Source organism: Corvus kubaryi, unplaced genomic scaffold (assembly GCF_017639235.1).
Source record: "Corvus kubaryi isolate FWS band 111438036 unplaced genomic scaffold, C.kubaryi_AGA036_p1.0 76, whole genome shotgun sequence".
Lineage (NCBI taxonomy): Eukaryota > Metazoa > Chordata > Aves > Passeriformes > Corvidae > Corvus > Corvus kubaryi.
Genome location: NW_024582063.1, coordinates 5,480,361 through 5,499,303, shown reverse-complemented (window position 1 = coordinate 5,499,303; position 18,943 = coordinate 5,480,361). Strand labels below are relative to the sequence as shown.

The following is an 18,943-nucleotide window of genomic DNA, read 5'->3' as shown; positions in this document are numbered from 1 at the left end:
CTTCACCTAAGTCTTCATGGAGCATGTGACAGACTGGTTCTTTCATGCAAAGGAAAGGAGAAAATCCTCAAATGGCTTCAAACTTCCTGGCTCAGTAAAAACCAAGAGATGAAGGCTCCACACTGCCCACCTTGCTGTCGGGTTCATACCCCAGGCAAACGAGACGTGTGGTTTATCTGCGAGAGTTAAACCAGCTTTTGTGCAACCGTGATTTCACAAAAGCTGAGGAGAATTACAACACTGAGCTGACCATCATCTACTTAAAGTGACTCTCTTCCCACTGTGCACAAAACCAGGTGCTGTGCAGCCTTACCTCCCAAAACCTTGACTCAGGCAGCGACTGCTCCCTCCCTCACAGCTGGGGGGATGCCCGCGAGAACCGGGAATCACTCCTGGGAGCGATCCTCCCCTGTGCCACCGGAGCTCCGCTCCCCAAGGCACTTCCACCTCAGTCCGCGGCAGGTGAAGACGGCAAGGACCCCTCGACTCCCTCGGGCAACGCCGCAGGGGTGGGCCGGGAGCTGGATTCCCGCCCCCGCCACGGGCAGCTTTTCCCGTGGAGGGCTTCCAGAGGCCCAGCTGAGCCCCGGGGGTGCCGCAGGTGCAGCACGGCTCCAAGGGGGCTGCTCCGGGCCCCCTCCGGGCGCTGAGGCCCAGGCGGAGGGCAGGGACCCCGCGGCACCGCCGGAACGCGCCGGGGAGGCGGCCCCGCACCGGGACAGGAGCCGTCGGCAGGGGCCGAAGTGATAGGTGGCTCCATAGCTCAGTGGTTAGAGCACTGGTCTTGTAAACCAGGGGTCGCGAGTTCGATCCTCGCTGGGGCCTCCCGAACTTTTCCTGCTTTTTTCATTGCTGTTTCTCCCCCGACCAAGCCGGGGGCTCCCGGGAGAGCGGGCGGCGGGGGTCGCTGCGTTTTGCATCCCGGCACGGCGCCTCCAGAGGGCGGCGGTGGGAGACAAACGCAGCGCTGAAACTGCGAAGCGACGTCATGGGCTCGGCCGCCTCCGGGAGCAGGAGCGCGAGTGCGGCCCCGGCTCCGCTTCCCAAATAAATCATTTTCCTGGATCTGAACGTCGCGCCTTAGTGCGGTGCCGCTTCCACCGCGTGGGATCTGGAGCCACAGGATGGTTCCAGCCCAGGGCTCAGCTCTAACGCGGGGTTTTAGGGGGGTTTGCTTTGCTTCTGGTGCTTTGAATTGTGTTGGTGTTTCAGATTTGCTGGACATTTCCAGCCCGTACTGGACCCTATGGAGGCTGCAGGTGATCTGTACCTTGAAAAAATAATCATAGAATAACTTGGGCTGGAAGAGACTTTAAGGATTATCACATTCCAACCCTGTGCTGTGGCAGGGACACCTTCCACTAGACCAGGTTGCTCAGAGCCCATCCAACCTGGCCTTGAACACTTCCAAGGATGGGGCATCCACAACTTCTCTGGGCAACCTGTGCCAATGCCTTACCACCCTGACAGTGAATAATTTCTTCCTAATATTTAATCTAAACCTCCCCTCTCTCAGTTTGAAGCCATTCCCCCTTGTCCTGTGACTACCTGCCCTTGTAAAAAGTCCATCTCCAGTTTTCTTGTGTGTCTTGTTCCGGGACTAGAAGGCTGCTGTATGGAGCCTTCTCTTTTCCAGGCTGAACAACCCCAATTCTCTCATAGGAGATGTGCTTCAGCCCTCTGAGCATCTTAGTGGCCCTCCTTTAAAAAAAAAAAAAAAGTAATTTCATTGTCTGAAAGGCAGCTACTCTTGAAATACACTTTTCACCGCATTTCAGCTGAAGGACAAAAAAAAAAAAAAGGAAAAAGAAAAGAAAAGTGAGGTAATTGACATGTCTATTCCATATTCTTCAATAGAAGGTTAAAGTCCTAGAATTTAGAAGCACTTGGATTTATTAGACAGTCATACACAGCCAAATCCTACCAGTGAATATCCAGCACAGGCTCTCCTAACCACTGATGTCAGAAAAGGACAGCACAGCAGGATTTGGAAGCTGGTGCTGTTAAGGTTTAATATGTTTAACAGAACCTATGTAGAGACTGCTAACACTGCCATTAATGAGGGCACACCTGGGAGCACTCCATAACAAATCAGCCAAATTCTCTTTTATTTCATCACTACTCAATAGTTTCACTGTCTTATACATGATTTTTTTTTTTCTGGGACATCACTGAGCTTCAAAAGCTCCTTCTTCCTCCTGTTCTCCAGTTTTCCCTTAACTGGTGCTGCTTTCTTTGGAAGAACCTCCTTAGTTCTGGCTAAGTGGGAGCTCTTCTTTCTTGACAAAGGTGGTGCTGGTGCAGTTCTGGAGTTGTGTGCAACTTTCTTTCCCTTGTGAGGTTTGGCCTCAACTTTGACTGTCTGTCTCCCTTTACCAGATGGAGCTACTTTCACTGCTGCTGCTTTTATTTTGGTGGATGGGGTCCTTTTAATTTTCTTAGAAGATACTCTTGGGGTGGCTGCAGTGAGAGTAGAAGATTTTTTTTTGGAGGCTTGGTTGTTGAAGGTTCATTTAGCAGCTCAAGGACAGTCTCTGAGGAAAGTAATTAACATGGTTCAGCATTCCTGCTTTGGGGCAAAAGGCTAATTCAGAGATATGACTGATAGAAACCCTTGTTAGAGCTACAGTCAAGAAAAATAGCTGAAATTATGAAAGAAAAAATGCACACTATAAACCTCTCTTCTTCCATCAAAAGACCCTTGGTTTTCTTGGAAATAAAATGATTAATTTTAGAAATTAAGAATGTACGTTTAAGGAAAATTACTTCCAGACAGAATATGATGAAACCTTGCACACTTCTTTGGCAGACATAACAATATGAATTGTTCATAATACACTAATATCTGGAAATCCCAGGCAAGATAATATCAACTGTCTCTACTCAAGACGTAACTCCTGCCCTGGCTGCATGGGACTTTAAGACAGGATGCACTTAGGAAAAAAGAAAATTGACTCGACCCAGATGTACAGAGAAGGGATTATTTGATTCAAGGAACTTGTCTCAGAGCCAGGGACAGAAGCTCAGAATTTCCCAGACCTCATCCAATGCCTGAATCAAAGTCATCAGTTCTCTTGTGGTGCCCATTTACACTATTACTTAGCAAAACTTACGGAAAAACTCAGAGGTTGGGATAAAGAAAAGTCAGTGCACTGAGTAGATGGCAGAAGCACACATTAAATGTGATAACCAGACTTCAGGATTGCTCCTGCTCACTGCTTTAGTTTTTAAGACTGCTAAAGATTTCAATCACATGCCTGTAAGTTTATGTTTTGCTTCTCATTCAATCAAAGCCTGACAACTTACTTGCACATGGAACAAATGATATCCACTTGCTCTTTGTTTTCACTGGAACAGGCTTGTATTTGCACTTCCCTGGTGGAGCTCTCCTTGGAAAACAGAAAGCCAGATGCAAACATCTGACAGATTGTTAGAGAAGTTTATTTATTCCATAGGCACACACCAACCCCCTGTTGTCATTTGCCACTGGTGGAAAAGGCATGAAAGTACTTTAGGCACCTGGAAGTGCAGCACAGGTGGAATTCAAAAGCCTGACACAGGCCTGGCAAGACATAAAATCCCTGTCCCAACAGCAGCTGGTGAATGTGACCTTCATTGGGATTTCCTTTGGATACAACAGAGTGCTGCAGCAAGAGGAGTGAGAAAGGAAAGGAACAGGCAAAGAGGGGGGGGAGCAACAACTGCAAAGAAATGTGTCTGTGTTCCTCTTCTGCTGTTCCCTGACAACTTCCCACAGTACAAAAGCACCGAAACAAAAACACCCAAACACATTTTCCCTGAGGTAAAGATGTTGCATGTTAAGAAACAGGAAGAGAGGTACAAAGAAGCACAACACACCTGTGTTTGCTGTTACCCACCAAGGGAACTGCTGTAGGACAAATCAGAACAGGTTCTTCCAATTTGGCATGCTTGACAGCACCGAGCAAAGCAAAGCATGACCTAAGCAATCACGTTTTCTTGTGACTGGCATTCTCCTTCAGACAGCAGCAAGAGCCAAGTGCTTCCCCCGTACCATTTCAATTTAAAAAAAAAAAATTTACTAAAGCAGGGTTGTTGGCATTGCTTGTGGGGATTTTTTTGGCGGGTTGTTGTGGGGGTTCCCCCCCAATCTCTCTCCTCTCTAATTTTTAAATTGCTTTCTAGCTCGTTTTCTCTGCTCCGGACAGAAGGAATTTGGTGCCACCCTGCTGTCTCCAAGAGTACTACTAGAGAGGCAAGCTGAAGTCGGGACAAGCGGCACTGCTGCCATCAGCTTTCCTGGCAGGTTCTTCGGGAAGTTGAGTCGCCATCAGACACATGACAGTGGCCCTGGCAATGCTTTGGAAGCAGGACTTTGTGTGGCTTGCTGTCCGTGCCAGCGCACTTCCCGCCGTGCGGGCAGGAGGCAGGGAATGCTGGATTCACTGCCTGGGACTGCACCCAGCAGAGAAGCCAGCTATGCCAGAGAGACAGAAAAGGAAAAATCTTTAAACAGCAGTAAAATGCAAAGGAGAAAGACTCGTGAGGAGACCAGAATCACCTCAGGAGCTGGTGGTGGCAGGACTATTCTCTAGAGCCTGCTCAGGCTCCAGAGGAGCTCTGCACACCCTGGGCACGCCTGCAAAGTGCAAACACACCAGGGCAGAGCTGACACAGCCCCATCCGGGCTAAGGCAAACAAGGGGAACCGGGAAATGCGGGAATATGTTCCTAAGAGCCAAGGGAATAAGTGTCTGGTCCTGCTCTAGAAGTGATGGACACAAAGCTTCAAAAGCACAGGGTCTTCATGGCACATGAAGGGGAGTGGCACAGAGACAACAGAGTGGTTTTTTGTTTGGGTTTTTTTTTTTTTTTTTTGATAGACAGACTCTGCTCAAGCTCTTGATATTTATGCAAGCTCACAAATATATAAATAAAAAATAAATAAATAAATAAATATTTAGTTGAAAATATTACATTTTGGTCAGCCACAGTTAATGCACTTCCTGGCAAATGATAAGATGTTAAAGGCAGAAATCTCCTCAAGCAGTAAAAGATTCCAGTTCTATTCCCATCACCTTGGTACACAGCTTGAGTTAACTATCTAGCTTTGGATTTAACTTCTCAAGAAAACATAACTTGTTTCCTTCATTTTGCTAGTCTCTGCAACAGCACAGACACATTTGTACTGTGTCTACTTTACAGAGTGATTTGAAACTCATGTAATGTTTTTTAGCAAAATCGGAAAGCTTGGGAGGCAAAAAAATTACATAAGTGTGCTTATTGTCGTAAAAACAGACTTCAGCAGGGATAACTGCTTAATGGGGAAAAACATTTTGCTTGGAAAAACTCATGTTTAGGCTCCAGTTATTATTTGAGCACTGCATGAACTACCATGTTTCTCTCATCTTTGTGAAGAAAACTAAACTGTGGAGTGCCATTAATTTTTTTATTTATAATAAAGTGCATCATAGATATTTGATGCAATGACCCTGAAGGATATGGACTGTCATTTTGAAAACATTGCTTTGGTATAATTCAGATATTCAACCAAGGAAACTTTTAATCCTTAACTCTCCCAAATCTTCAAGGAATTTGAACTCTATTTCCTGTTTCTGTGTGCACAGATACAATGAGTGAGGAATAAATTCACTCAAACTGATTAAAGTTGCGCCTGATGTACAGTGGGTGAACAAAACCCAAGGACTGGATGCAGATGTCAGTGATATTGTGTATCAGTAATACTTGGCATTCTTTTACTGTAATTGCTGGAGAGTGTATGATAATTATAGAAGAATTTGGCATGGAAATCTGTCTTTAATTACAAACCTTGCAGGATCAATGAGCTTATAGAGTGATCCATGTGGTGCATAGGCACTGGGATAAGAATAGACATAAAATACAGCTCACCTAAGTGGAAGTGAAAAAAGAAAACTGGTCTTAGATTCAAGTGCCTAAGCTGGATCCCAGTTCTCCATTTCCCTGTTTCCTGGCTTTTCAGGAATTCATGTGGTCAGAAAAGAAAACCCCTTCAGTTACTCCCTCAGCTGTGCCTTATTGTGAAGGATTGGTTACGTGAAAAGGGACATATAGATTCGGGATATACAGATTCTTTGCAGCTTACTGATCTGAGAGGCTGGCTATGTGAGAACGGGCACATAGGCCCTTGCAGCTAGCTGAGCAAGGTCTCATAAGACAATGCACCACACATCCTGTGTAACAACTGAGGTTACAGAATATTACATGTATCTTGTTCAATAACTGAACCACCATTGAGTCTTACTGCTGAGCTACGGGTTTATTTGCAGAGCCAGCAAGGTTAGGTTTTGGCAGTATAACAATGGACATCTGTGGTTAGAAGGCCAGAGAAAAAGGAGAACTGCTGACCACAGAAGGGGGACTAAAGGAGGGGTTAGTATCAGCTTAGACGACGTGAACCACTTAGAATGCGCTGTTACGAATATGCATGAAGCCTATTATTGTTAGTATATAAGGAGCTTTGGTACAATCAATAAATCAGATTCCTGTTGATCACTCATATTGAGCGTCTGGGTCTTCCCCTCTATCGCGACACCTTATGTCCAAGAAATGGCTTTGTTCTCACCCTAGCCTGTGCAGGTGGCCTCCCAGAGACACCAGATGACCTCCTGGCTGCAGCAGGGTTCCACACAGAACCAGCAGCTCTCATTCAGGCAGAGAGCCTGAGCAGCACATTCATTACCTCACCTCTGTGCCTCTCCAAAGGTTACTTTCCTCTGTATAAATACATATTTTTTAAAACTTGTTTGTACCAAAGAAGCAGCCAGAAGCTACAAATAGAGGGGAAGACCACACAAGAAGTATATTTTCCATCTCATAGTCATACCAAAAAGGACAAAAATTCAGCAAGAGCTACATTGTCTAATCTGTGGGAGACAGAAGCTTCTTATTTCTGTCTGGTAGCTGTGGAAGACAACTGCTCCTTGTGCCTTTCCTTCAGCACCCACTAGAACAATATCCAGAGAAAAGAGAAATTAGAGTATCTTGCAAGAAGCAAAGCCGTTGTTGTCTTTAACACCATGATGGTTTCTAAAAAGACCACCAGGGTAAGAGATATTTAACATCCACTCATTCCCCATGTTGTTAGAATAGTTAAGAACTGTACACATTTCACAACAAAGCTTGCATCTCCATGCAGCTCTGACAGAAAATGTTAGGCAGATGACCTAGGATCTTTTCATGGCAAACAAATATCTTTTCTGTCGAATGGTGAAGCACTAAAGCACACCTGTGTTCTCCAAAAACTTGCAGCTGCTTTTTGTATTACATAGCTCTGTCAGGAGGCTGTAGAAAAGTGAACAAAGTGCACATTGGTACTTCCACCTTGGTGAGAGATATGGTCCTTGAGACCTAAGTAGTGTTCCATGTGCTGAGGCCTTTACATTGAATTTTGAAATGAGTGTCTTTCCTGATCCCCAAATAAAGCCCTGGTCTATAATCCACAGAGTGAGGTGCTGTTGTTGTGAATAAGACTGAGGAATTTGTGCAAAGGAAGCAGGAGAAATTCAGAGAAGCTCTAAGAGCTCAAGTGAGGATGAGGTCGTGCAATGAAAAAGTGAACTGCATTGATGTGGTCCTTTGATTAATGAAATAGCACAAAAAAACAACAACAAAAGGAATGTTTCACATGAAGTTTTGTCTCCTGAGCTCTCCATCAAGCTGGTCCGCAACAGCCTTGCAGGGCAGGAGGCCTTCCTGAGCCACAGACCAACCCTACCTGCCATGTTGAGCCAGTCACAAACCTCTCTGCACTGCCTGCTCTCCAGGCATGCCTCAGGAGCCACAGAATTTTCCACATTTTCCCTACAGGAGAGAACTGACAGTACAGTTTCCAATGAAGGTGCAGCCAGCACGATACCTACCTGCTTCATCCTCAGTAAATGAGATGATGAATTTGCTGTAGGAGCTGATTCCAGGGAAAGCGTAAGCTGTTGTGCTGCCAATGCAGATATCCTGCTTCTTCCACTTATTTGTCTTCTCATCTTCCTGTAAAGCCATAAATCGACCAGATGAAAAATAAACCCCTGTGTTTTATATCTCCATCATCAAAGTTAGTTCCTATCAAAATCAGGCATTACTGAAACAAAAAAAGTAGTCAGTGAAGACTGTGACTCTTGGCTGGCTTTTGGAGAAACAGACCTGAACAAAAGCTAACTTATCCTAAGGATTCTGAAATGGAGGAAATTTAGAATCCAACAAAAATGTTGTTGTAATAGTCAAACACAGAACTTAGTCATTTCCAAGATTCGTATTTACTCCAGCCCAAAAGGTTTTGGGATGCTCCAATGCACCTATTTGCCCAGACAAGGCAAATGTGGGTACAGAATGGGTGCTGCAGAGGAAACAATCAATCTCACCCGTTCATGAAATCACCAAAAATATAAAGGCCATTCAAGTTGAGTGATTCACATCCCCTTGTAGACAAAGCCTCCAGTAACTGACTTGCCCACACTGCAGCCATATGCAAATATTGGCAGAATGTCATCTGTTAAACACACAGAAATAAAAAGTGAGAAAATTTACTTTCAGAGAGCATAAAAAAGCAGCTGCTCAATGACACTGACAGGTACAAAAATTACTAGAAGTACCAATACGGTTTAACAAAGTGCTTAGTGAAATTTCCATAGTAATTCAGCAGTTTACTCTAGGATAGAACAGACCCAGGGGCTTAAGGACATCTCTGTGTAGTTGTTTATCAAGGTTTAGTCGTGATGAGCTTCCATAACACACAAAACCAAGATTCTCTGCATCAAGAAGCGATGCAGGAAGGCATCAGCCTGCGGCAAGTGTTATCTTACTTGTGACTGTACCAGTCATTTTAGCAGGCATCATCTTTACCAATTCCAGTGTTTTTAGAGAAGGGAATAAGATGAAAATTGCCAGTGAGCTCAACATCTTAGTGGGTTCACTGACACAGCACAGAACATGAATGAGTGTGCTCTCAATTTTGTGTTATGAGACTTGTAAAATAAACACTCTGCCTCTGGCAATGTTAAAATTGAATTCAGCCCTTTCTTGTGTTGACTTACCAGATTCCACAGGATTTTATTCTTGTCCTCACTTTTTTCCCTGCATTAATGTCAATAACACAAACTCTGCACTTGTCTGCTCATCCAAACGTTCCAGGAACGTCTGCATGACCTTGAGACCAGGTGTCTTCACCCAGCAGCTTAAGGAACTTTATAATAATACTCAGCTCTTCTACCGTGCTTTGCCAAGAGCTTTACAAAGGCCACCAATTTCTGGTTTTTAAAGGCAGCAAGTGAGTTTTGCCCACCACACCCACAGTCAGACCCATAGCACAGCTTCTGGGCATTCTGCTGCAGCACCAAGCAGCCTCTGCCACAGGGTTTGTTTCAGGGGCTCAGCATCAGCCTGGTCCACTGCCCTTAGCCACAGTCACGGCTAAGAGCTTCTGAAGAAAACACAGTTATCACTTTCTGCTTAAATCAAATCCATTGCCTTCCTGGCTTCACTGGGAAAACTGTCCACAAAAGACACAGGCTTTGAATTTAAACACCTTGTCCAGTGCAGTATGTGGCAGGGAATTCCCTGGATAAGCAGAGCATCATTTCACACCATACACAGCAGGGCTGGGGAGAAGGGATTTCTGCTCTTAAGAAGCAAACAATCTCCATTGAATACACACCACTGGATTATTTAGCTTCACGGAAAAAACAGTGCTACAGACCACTAAATATACACATATGATAAAGTAATCTCCTACAAGAAAGTTTTTCCTTATCCAAGGAGGAATTGTGGCAAAGCTTTGTGTCATAGCATTCAAACCTCTCCTTTGCTCTCCAGCCATAGTTCCCTTCTTTAACAATGAGGTCAATTTCCTCAAACCTGTTCTGCCCAACATCCCCACAGAATATCCTCCCTGTCCCCTCTTTTGGGACAGGGTCCCCTCTGTCCACTGCACAGCAGCACATATTCCTGACCCCGTAGGCATAAACCTCTGGGTGGGCTTTGGGATCAGACACGAATGGATTATGAGGAGGGCTGCAGTAACGCTTTCCATCAGGGCTTCTTCCATCCACATCAGTCCTCAACACTTTCCCCAACAAAGTACACCTAAAGAGAAGGCGGAAAAAGAAACCCCAGCATGAGAGCCAGCTGAAAACACAAAAATTTTCTTCTTCTCCTTCCCCATTTTCAAATGAAAAGTAATCTGAAAGAAACAAACCAGTAGCTGGTGTGTCTTGCAACCTGCTTAAGCCAGAAAACTCTCTCTTCTCTAAACAACTTGGCTTTCAACATGTCAAATTTTCATTTTTGAGATATTGCTTTGGACAGACTTGCAGATGCACGAGTAGTTTCAGGAAGCACTCTTACTCTATTCTTCCACATTGTCTCCTTTCCAAACCTCGGTGAACAAGCTCAAAGCTTTCACCTGTCCTCCTGCTTACTTGTTCTGAGCATTCCCAAATTTTCCAAAAGGGTCTCCAGCTTTCCCTCCATCCCCTGTGAATACATACAAATAGCCATCCACACCAAAGAGCAGCTGTGATTTGCAGCTGGTTCCTCAAGCTCCAGGAGATTCCAGGAAGGGAAGGGAAGGGAAGGGAAGGGAAGGGAAGGGAAGGGAAGGGAAGGGAAGGGAAGGGAAGGGAAGGGAAGGGAAGGGAAGGGAAAGAACTAGCTTTTTTCTTAGCAGGGGACAGGGCAGGTACACACATGACAGATAAAATGAGTGTATAGTACTGTAGTGAAATGTCCTTTCCAACTGCACAAACCTCTTAGGGCAGATGTTAATTCCGTAATGGACTTAGGGCTGTTACTGCTCTGTAGAAGACAAGAGTACAAGATAGGGAGAGAAGACAATTTGGAAGCTTAGTTCCTGAGTCTTTTCAATCCACTTTGGTTTGCTGTGTGACCTTGAGCCAACCTGACGCTGACAGTTTCATAGCAGGCCAGTCACACACCTGAACCAGGGTGACTGGGAATGTGCAGGTTCTGCAAATGGAAAGAATCATAGGATCATAGACTGGTTTGGGCTGGAAAGGGACCTTAAACATCATCCAGTTCCAACCCCCTGCCATCGGCAGGGACACCTTCGACTAGACCAGGTTGCTCAGAGCTCCATTCATCCTGGCCTTGAACACATCCAGGCATGGGGCATCCACAGCTTCTCTGGGCAACCTGTTCCAGGGCTTCATCACCCTCTTCATAATCTCTAATCTAAACCATTCCCCCTTGTCCTGTCACTACAAAGGACTACAAGACCCCTTGCAAATGGTCTCTGTCCATCATTCTTGTAGGGTCCCTTCAGGAAGGGAAGGCTTCCTGGAAGGCTGCAATTAGGTCATCCCAAAGCCTTCTCTTTCCTAGGCTGAACACTCCCAATTTTCTCAGCCTTTCCTCATAGGAGAGGTGCTCCATGCCCCTAATCATCTGGGTGGCCTCCTCACTCCAACAAGTCCATGTCCTTCCTGTGCTGGGGACCTCAGAGATGGATGCAGCACTGCAGGTGGGATCTCCTGAAGTTGGAGTAGAGGGGCAGAATCCTTTCCCTTGACCTGCTGGCCACACTGCTTCGGATACAGCGCAGGACAGCCCAGGTTTGGCTTTCTCAGCTGAAAGCTCACACTGCTGGATCATGTCCAGCCTCTCACCCACCAGCATCCCCAAGTCCCTCTTGGCAGGGCTGCTCTCAATCCCCAGCCTGTGTTGATATTGGGGGTTGGATGGGGACAGAGGAAAATGATTTCTCATCATGGCATAGAGTAGCATTCCACATGAACTTTACCTTTCAGAACGTGGGTCAGCTTTGTTGGCATCAGATGCCAAAGCCTTCAATTCACTGATCCTGATCTTTTCCACTCAGTTCTTATCTACATGAGTAATAGATCTAAAACTTCCTGTTGTCCTTATGCTTGGGGTGGAAAGCCATCCCCAGGAAGCCCTTCTCATCCCCCAGCCATGGGGTAGCCTGCACTATCCTCTGAATATCCAGGAATGGCTCCTCCAGCTGGCTGCCATCAGGTAGTAGACCCAGACAAGGCCCAGCTGCCTGGGTACAAAGGCACTGTGGGTCTGGTCAGTGGCATGGGCCATCAGCACCGGGTTCCTCAGGCCATTGGCAACCTCGGCCAGGCGCAGCTGGACACAGCCCCCACGCTTCTCCAGCGCCGAGCCCAGGCTGCAGCTCAGGGCTGAGTTCTGCAGCACCTGGGGGAAGCAGTAATCCTCATCCTGGAGCTGCAGGAGGTGGCAGAAGCGGCTCCTGTTCGTCTCGCAGCACTCCTGGATGTGCTTGTCACCGGTCAGCAGGCGGATGGCAGAGTAGCAGCTGAGGTGAAGCTCAGAGCAGTAGTCAAAACAAAGTCCTGGCAGGCTTCTTAGAGGGGTCCAAGGGTTTTCTGCATCACAGAGATGCGCAGCATATGGAGAGCATTCCCAGAAAGTAAAGGAAACTAAAGATGTGGCTGTGGACACTCATCCAGGAGAAGCTGAGACACCTTCAGGGGAGCAAACTGGTTAATAAAATGAAAAATTAGCAACACAGAGAACATAAAGAGCCCCCTATGAAATGGAGCAGTAGAAAGTCACTCAGAATGTGGCCAAAATGGACTTAGAGGTCAGTAGCAGTTTCCTTTATCAAAGCACAGTCAGCTGCACCAAAATTCTTTCCAACAGAAGTACAAGTGTGGAGGCTTAGTAAGGTGTAAGGTGGAACGGAGCAGTCTTGGAGGAGGTGATCAAAGCAGGGAAAAAACCTGACAGAGCTCTGTAAATATCCCAAGTGACATTGAGAAGATGGATAGGGCTTACTTTCCCCAGAAGAAAAATGAGGGAGTAGATGAAGGTAATAGGAGCCAGGTTAAAAAAAGCAGGTGAAACTGCCAGAAGAAACTGTAGGTGCTAAAGATGTACACTGATTAATATACAGGCTAAATTAATCTGATACATGCACAGTATTACTGAAGCAGACTGCAGGCAAGATTTAAAACTGATTCAAATAAGTAAATACAATCTCATGCAATTCCTGTGACCATCACGAAAAAAATACTGCAGGCAACATTTTCAAGTGATACAGATCTAAAATTATGTTCCTTCAAATACCTTTAAGGGTGTTTATCTATGTAAAATGTAGGGTAAATTCTGAAAATCAAGCACTATGTTTGAATTTGTGTCTAAAATTTAAACTCCTCATCTTGCAAACATTCTGGGCCAGAACTTCCATAAAATGTTGCCATTCAAATCCCACTTGTGTTTTAATCAGCACAAGGTTGCAGAAGTTAAAGAAGAGGCTACATTCTACAGAAATGTTATTTTACTGTTTTTCGTGCCAGCAGCCCAGAACAATCTATCCAGATCTTTATTGGGCACAGATGGAGGAAGATAAGTACATACACAGCCCAGGAAAGAACTACTACATTAGTAACTTTTCTGCCTCATTAAACAAGCTCGCTTCATTAAACAGAATTAATTTTAAAAATCTGGGCAGTTATACAAGGATTGAAATTTTTTTTTTGGTGCAAGTAGCAGCCTTCCCAGGATATTTAATGTGAAGACTACAGACCCTGATTCCAAACTTCCAAGCAAGTTGTTCTCTTTGCTCACAGCAACACACAGGGACTTTTGGCCATACTTTTGGATGGTGTAGGAAGTTTCTCACTTTTCATTGCTGCCATTTGGTTACCAGAAAGCAGCACAGAACAACCTGGTTTCTGTGCTTCCACATCACATCTGTAAGGAACCTCTCCCTCTTCTCAAATCAAAAGTCTCCAACCTTGCAAAGGGGAGCCAAGTTCCCCAGGCCTGTCCTTACTGTCTGAGCCCAGTGCCAGCTGGCAGAACCACACCATTGTTCCCATGTTTAAGGTCTTCCCAGAATGAGGAAGGGCACCACCAGGCCCTAAGTCACCCCCAAAAGTCAAAGCTTCAGGTGAGTGTCCTTGTCTTTTTGTACTCTCAGTCCTCTTCTGAAGTGATTACTTCATTAACACCTTTAAAACTTCTTTTAATTTCTCTCAAATAAGTGTGAACAGAGTCCAGCTCCTGGACCAGCAACCTGAGAAAGAAAAAGAGAAACCAACTTCCTTTGAAACAAGGAGTATTCTCAGTGCCTCTGAGCTTCCTCAACTCTGTTCTGCTAACAGACTGCAACAGAAAGGTCTCCTACACTCCATCCTCCAAAAAGTGGAGCAGCATCCCTGAGCAGCTGCCGTGCTTTTCCAGCCGTGGGGCCTCCCACACAGTGTTTCCCTGCCAAAACAACACCTGCAGCACATGGATCCAGCGAGATACATGAGAGGGAGGCCATTCCTCAGGGTCTGTGTAAATTCCCAGGATTAGGTGGCCTTGCAGCCACTCTTGGTTGTCTCCTTTCACTTCACTGAAGCACGAAGGAAAATCAATCTCATCACTTTATAAAAACAACAGAGCAGAAGTTGCTAAGATCATATTGATACTTCTCTGGTGCTTTGCAATAGTTTCTCATAAAGAGAATGCATTCAGCAATCAAATCAGGCCTCAGATTAAAACTGGTTTTAAGATCTGCTGCTTTCCCTGCACTGGCTCGCATCCTATGCCTTTCAGTCAGCTTGAACAAGGCTTAATTGGCCTTTTTGATTTTTTAAGCCCCTCCTGTAGCAGTTTTCTGAGTAGGGAAGCACTCTGTCAGCTACCAGCCAAACGGCTGCTCTAGCACATGTAGCAAGGTTTGCATCCAGGGAAATTTTCTAGCCCTGCAACTTGCACGGCACCTCTTTAACAATATTACAAGCATTCTTCAGAGTTTCATACTCAGTTTTTAAGCTAAATCCTAGAACAGCTCAGCTGAGGGTCTAAATCTCTAAATGCTTAGAACAAGTGTAGGGAGCTAAAATAGACCCAGATCTTGCTAGATGCAGACTGATCTCTACCAGCAGAGCCAGATTGCTTTAGATGCTTCTTCTAACCTGTTAGTTTTTAAGAGAAATTAATCTGGTTTCGAGTGACAGCAGCAAATCCATGATCCAGAACACATCCCTGTTTAATCCCCTGACCATTAAGAAACACTGAGCTGCACTGCCAAGCTAAGGTGAACTCCTTGGCCTCCTCCTTGGGCTCTGCAGGGCCAGTGAAACTTCTGCAGTTGCCAAACCCAGCTTCCTCTGGGTAACACTCAGCACCCCACTCATTACCACACCAGGAAGGTTGTCTGGCTTTTAGTGAGTTTTGGCACTAAAGGAACACCTGACTGAATGAGCTGCTTTGTTACCACATGTGGCCATTGCTCTGATCTCCCCAAAAAATGTGAAATAATGCTGTCTTTGCTAAATTAGAGCAGCTACTATTCAGGTTTATCAGTAAGTACCTACACCACTTTCTCAAAATTTGTTTTGCTCCAAACTGTGAGGATACTGTGGAAGTGGCAGAAGGGAATTCCATCCCTTCCATGTGACTTCACTGAAGCAAAACCATTTGGTAAATCTTTGCTCTTTTCACTAATTCAACAGGGAAATAATATCTGGCAGACAACCCAATCTCATTTCAAGTTGTTACCAACTTGACCAGGAAGAGCAACACATATCACAGTCACAAGCTCCTCCTCAAAAATTCAACAGCAATCTTATTCTAAAAAATCAGGAAAAGAGTAATAGCTTAAAACTTTGAAAATCTGTAAGAAAATAAGGGCGGTTTGGGTTTTTTTCTACAAAATACACTTAGAAATAGTGCAAAATTACATTGTGCCCTGCAGAATGAGGAATCAAAGAAGCAAGAGTAATCTTTAAAATGTTTCTTTTCTCCCTGAATCATGTAGAAGAACCTTCACAACATCAACACCAGTGTTTCTGCTAGAATCTGTAACACATCTTTTGCTGGTTTACCGACTGTAAAATGACAAAGAACTCTGCTATTTTTTTCAGCCCCAGTGCTGAAAAGGTGTATCCCCCACCCCAAGGAGATGCCAAAATCTTGCCAGCATCCAAAAAGAGTGGAAACATTTTGGTACACAGATAACATTTTAGAGCTCAGGAAATATTAACTACAAGAGTTTTGTATGTTTTTAGAAGGATTAACTGTGTCTTTTGGCTGCTTTGTGTTTTGGCATGCAGTGAGTGCAGCTTGGCATGACTAGCAGTTGCTAAAAAGGCAGGTGGGTCCTGCTCTCTGATTTCAGGGATGCAGAGGAGCTCAGGCAGAAAAGTGCCTTTGGTCCTTCCTCCCTGCACACTTTCCACGAGCCGGGTGGGCAGTGGGGAGACAGCACTGATGAAAACACTGACTGCAGCCTCGGGACCTTGCAGCAGCTGTGTGAAACCACTGCCTGTGAAATTCTGTTCTACTTTGACAAGCACACCATTTGGAGCATCCTCAGCAGGAACACAACCAAAAAATATCCTCCATGCAGTCCAGAGATCCAAACATTTTTGCCTGTAATTCCCCTATCATTGATTTTGTAGAACTTGCAATCCAGCACCTTGCAGCTGCAAGCGGAGGGTAAATACTGATCTGTAATTCTCTCCTTCATTATGGGAAAATCACCATCCTCACTGGGCAATGTTTTCATAAATATATTGCCAGATTCCAGTGATGCACCTTACACAAAGCACCTTGCAAAATGCCTGCTGAGGATTAGGTGCCATTTCCCTGCCAGCCCACCCTTCCCCTGCTCCCACACCTCCCTTCACAGCACCACAGCTGGTTAAAAGAGGCTGTCAGAACCACAACTGACCCCCAAACCAGCCCAAAGTGTAGGACACAGATAGTATTTTCCTTCCCTACCTGACACAGGATATCTTTGATGTATGTTCCACACAGTTTATGCCCCTGAGGATCCATGTAATCCATGATTTCCCAGTATTTTGCTGCAATGCTGTTGTCTCTCTCCTGGTCATAGCAGACAAAGTTTTCATAGGCAGAGCAGAACTCCAAGGGCAGAGGGGGCTGGAAAGGCGGCCCATAATCCAGACACTAAGGATGTCCCAGCAGAGTGCCTGTGAGGCACAACAAGGAGAGGCAACCACACACATGGGCAAGGAAAAGAAACTCCAGAGCTGCTTCTGCTCTTTCCAGCCTGTGGCCAAGCATTCACTTCCTTCAGCGTAGGTTTCTTTAGGCAGATGTATAGAAATCCCAGACTTCTTCACTGCGTGGTTCATTCAGCTTCTGCGTTTTATTAATTGCCAGCCCTGGAGCTCAGCGTTCCCTGAGGTTTGCTTACATTCCCTCTTCCTTTCTCTCTGAAGTTTACTACTTGGCATCAGAGACACCCTCCAGGCTGCCTCTTTGGTATTTCACACGTCACATGGCTGAACCCTCCCCTTTGGACATTTCTCCTGCCCTTAGAAGTACTCACAAATCTAATCCCTACATTTTAGGTTAAATTGGCTGAAAAATCCTTCACCCAGAAATATGAATAACAAAAACATGAGATATGATATACCTATACACAGAACTTGATAATCTCTCCCCTTTTACAAGGCACAAGTGAACAATTTTCTATTCCTAACTACCATTTTTCTCAGCTTTTAAAATGCATCAAACTTGGGTCTGGGTTCATAAAGACTGAACGGGGGTCATAAAATACAACCAAGTTAAGGCAGCAATGAACCACAGGAACAAGTAACTTCAGGATTGAAAGTTTTACAGATATTGCTGTTACCCACAAATCCAGGTACAAATTCAGGGTTAAAATGAGAATTTTGAAACAGTGAAGGAAAAAAAATATTTAAGGCATCAGCACAATTTGAAGTTGATTATGATATTCTGTGGTAACTGTACTTAAGGCAATTGATTTTTGTGGGTTTGATCCCAGTTGACATTAAACTGATTTAAAATGCATGAGACCTTTGCACTCTTTCCCCTCTGGTGAATAATGCTTGAGCAAGCTATCCTATCAGCTGTGGATGCGGGGGTTTGTACACATTGGACTCAGCCTGTTCTGGAGGGCGACACTTCCTAACTTTGGTTCTTCCAAAGACAACCATTCCAATCCACTGAGTTACACATTCAAAGTACAACACACAGGCTTGAAAACCCTGTGGGCAGTGAATAATTTGCACAGGAATTTCACTCAGGACTTGTGATCTGCAGGTTTGTCTCAGGTGCAAGTACTGTAGTGTCAGCAAACAGCAAGTTTCTTGCAGGACATGGAAGAGCAATGCTTGGGACAGTTACACAAAAGCTGTGACTGTGCTGTTCTACTTGCTGACTGCACCATGGTCGTTCTAGCACCAGGAGAGGACACCATCCCCCGCAGCAACCCTGCTTCTAGAGGTCACAGGAGAAAGCTGGAAGCACCACAATGGATTAACAGATTTTTCAGACATCAAGCGCCTCTTTTATCCTCTCACTTTCCTTACCTCCATCCCAACCTCTGATGCTGTTTTACACTTCTTCCTCAACAGAGTCTCAGCTGCTGATGATGCCTTCAGAGGCCACCTAAAAACAGAGACTAGACAAGAATAAGGGAGTATAGGTAGGTATTTATTTGAAAGGCCTTCAAAGGTACACCCTGGGGAGCCAGAGGCTACTCTCAAAATGGACCCAAGATGGACGATAGGTCACAAGTTCTTCACACTTTTATAGGTTTGGTTCATTTGCATATCAGGGTTAATTCTCCAATTAAAGCTTCAGTTAATGATGTCATTTCCCCAAGCTTGCCCCCACTTTAGAGGCTTTTGGTTTATACTTTTGGGCCTAGGACGGTCTGAGTGTCCCTGGAGAGCAGGCCTGGAGAGGCTTTGTTATGTCTACCTAGCACGAGAGAGCAGGAGTTAACAGGCTACAGGAAACTTCAGAGTTACACACTAGGGAGTACAGGGTTTGAAAAATATGGAAGTTAAAACCTAAGGCATCACTGCAAGGCACACACATCTCCCACAGGAAGCTGAAAGGACAAAGGGAAATTACATGGGAGCTCTCACCAAGCACCAGTGGTTCCAGCATTCAGCTTTCATACTGCTTGTGTTGGGTTAATGATAAAAGCT

General features: G+C 45.1%; 1 protein-coding gene and 1 non-coding gene across 2 annotated transcripts; one reads left to right on the top strand and one right to left on the bottom strand.

Annotated features, from left to right (window-relative positions):
* Positions 1–752: 752 nt before the first annotated feature.
* TRNAT-UGU lies at positions 753–825 on the top strand. The gene has a single exon. It is a non-coding gene; the product is annotated as a tRNA-Thr (tRNA).
* A 1,261-nt stretch (positions 826–2,086) lies between these two features.
* On the bottom strand, positions 2,087–18,322 carry HHIPL2 (HHIP like 2). Its single transcript, XM_042051443.1, is given in 18 exon segments — positions 2,087–2,479; positions 2,482–2,534; positions 3,307–3,389; positions 5,808–5,868; positions 5,871–5,888; positions 7,880–8,025; positions 8,378–8,433; positions 8,435–8,502; positions 9,745–10,094; positions 10,430–10,526; positions 10,529–10,564; positions 11,771–11,859; positions 11,861–12,008; positions 12,011–12,420; positions 16,738–16,974; positions 16,976–17,072; positions 17,075–17,120; positions 18,317–18,322. Coding segments are annotated over 18 exon segments (2,349 nt in total). The 3' UTR covers positions 2,087–2,131.
* Positions 18,323–18,943: the final 621 nt, after the last annotated feature.